We start from the raw sequence: 1,009 nt of genomic DNA, 5'->3' as shown, positions 1-1,009 counted from the left end.
TTTTACAGCAATGAGAAATAAGAAATTCTTAGAAAGATTGGTGGGTGTGGAGGTGATACTGAGATTCTCATGACAGGACATGCATTTGGAGATGCACTTACTACTAGATAAGTCCCATTTTAGGGGCCAAAATAGAACTTGCAAAGATTTTGCCAACTCCCACCTAAACAGGAAACTAAAAGTCATCTTTATCTTTTCTTTCCTGGGAATGCCCACTCATATGTTTTGGGATTTGGTATTCTTAGAACCTGAAAGGATTCCTAAAACACAGTCTCTTATCTGCTTGGTTTTCACCCCATACACAACAGGATTCATAGTTGGAGGCAACAGTAGATAAATATTGGCCACAATGATGTGACAAGAGGGAGGGACTGTATGGGCCCCAAAGCGATGGGAAAAGAAGGAGAAGAAGGCTGGGCTGTAGGAGAAAACTATAGCACAGATGTGAGCAGTGCAGGTGCTGAAGGCCTTCCGCCGAGCTTCTGCTGAGGAGAGGCTGACCACTGCCCTCAGGATCATTGTGTAGGAGACTGTGATGCACAGTATGTCAAAACCTCCAATCAGGAGGGCAACAATCAGACCATAGATGGCATTGACCTTGATATTTCCACAAGACAACTTGGCCACAGACATGTGGTCACAGTAAGTGTGGGGAATTACGTTGCCTCTGCAGTAGGGCAGGCGCTTGGTGAGGAAAGGGAAGGGAATGATGAGCAACATCCCTCTGAGAAAGGTGGAGAGACCCACCTTTGCAATGACAGGATTTGTGAGGATAGTTGAGTAGCGCAGAGGGTAGCAGATGGCCACATAGCGGTCCAGGGCCATGAGCATGAGCACCCCAGACTCCATTCCTGTTAGGGTGTGGACGAAGAACATCTGGATCAGGCATCCATCAAAGCCAATTTTCTTGAGATGAAACCAGAAGATGGAGAGGGCTTTAGGGACTGTGCTAGAGCATATGACAAGATCAGTTAGGGAAAGCATGGCCAAGAAGTAATACATAGGTTTG

At 46.3% G+C, this 1,009-nt stretch overlaps 1 protein-coding gene across 1 annotated transcript; it reads right to left on the bottom strand.

Moving 5' to 3' along the window:
- Positions 1-216: 216 nt before the first annotated feature.
- On the bottom strand, positions 217-1,002 carry LOC104983879 (olfactory receptor 52N4; the record flags this gene model as incomplete). Its single annotated transcript, XM_010833401.1, has 1 exon — positions 217-1,002. A coding segment is annotated over one exon (786 nt), but the record flags the coding sequence as incomplete, so codon positions are not given.
- Between the last annotated feature and the right edge of the window lie 7 nt (positions 1,003-1,009).

Source organism: Bison bison, unplaced genomic scaffold, assembly GCF_000754665.1.
Source record: "Bison bison bison isolate TAMUID 2011002044 unplaced genomic scaffold, Bison_UMD1.0 scf7180017863581, whole genome shotgun sequence".
NCBI lineage: Eukaryota > Metazoa > Chordata > Mammalia > Artiodactyla > Bovidae > Bison > Bison bison.
Note: the sequence above shows the minus strand (reverse complement) of the source record. Positions and strands in the feature narration are given on the sequence as shown.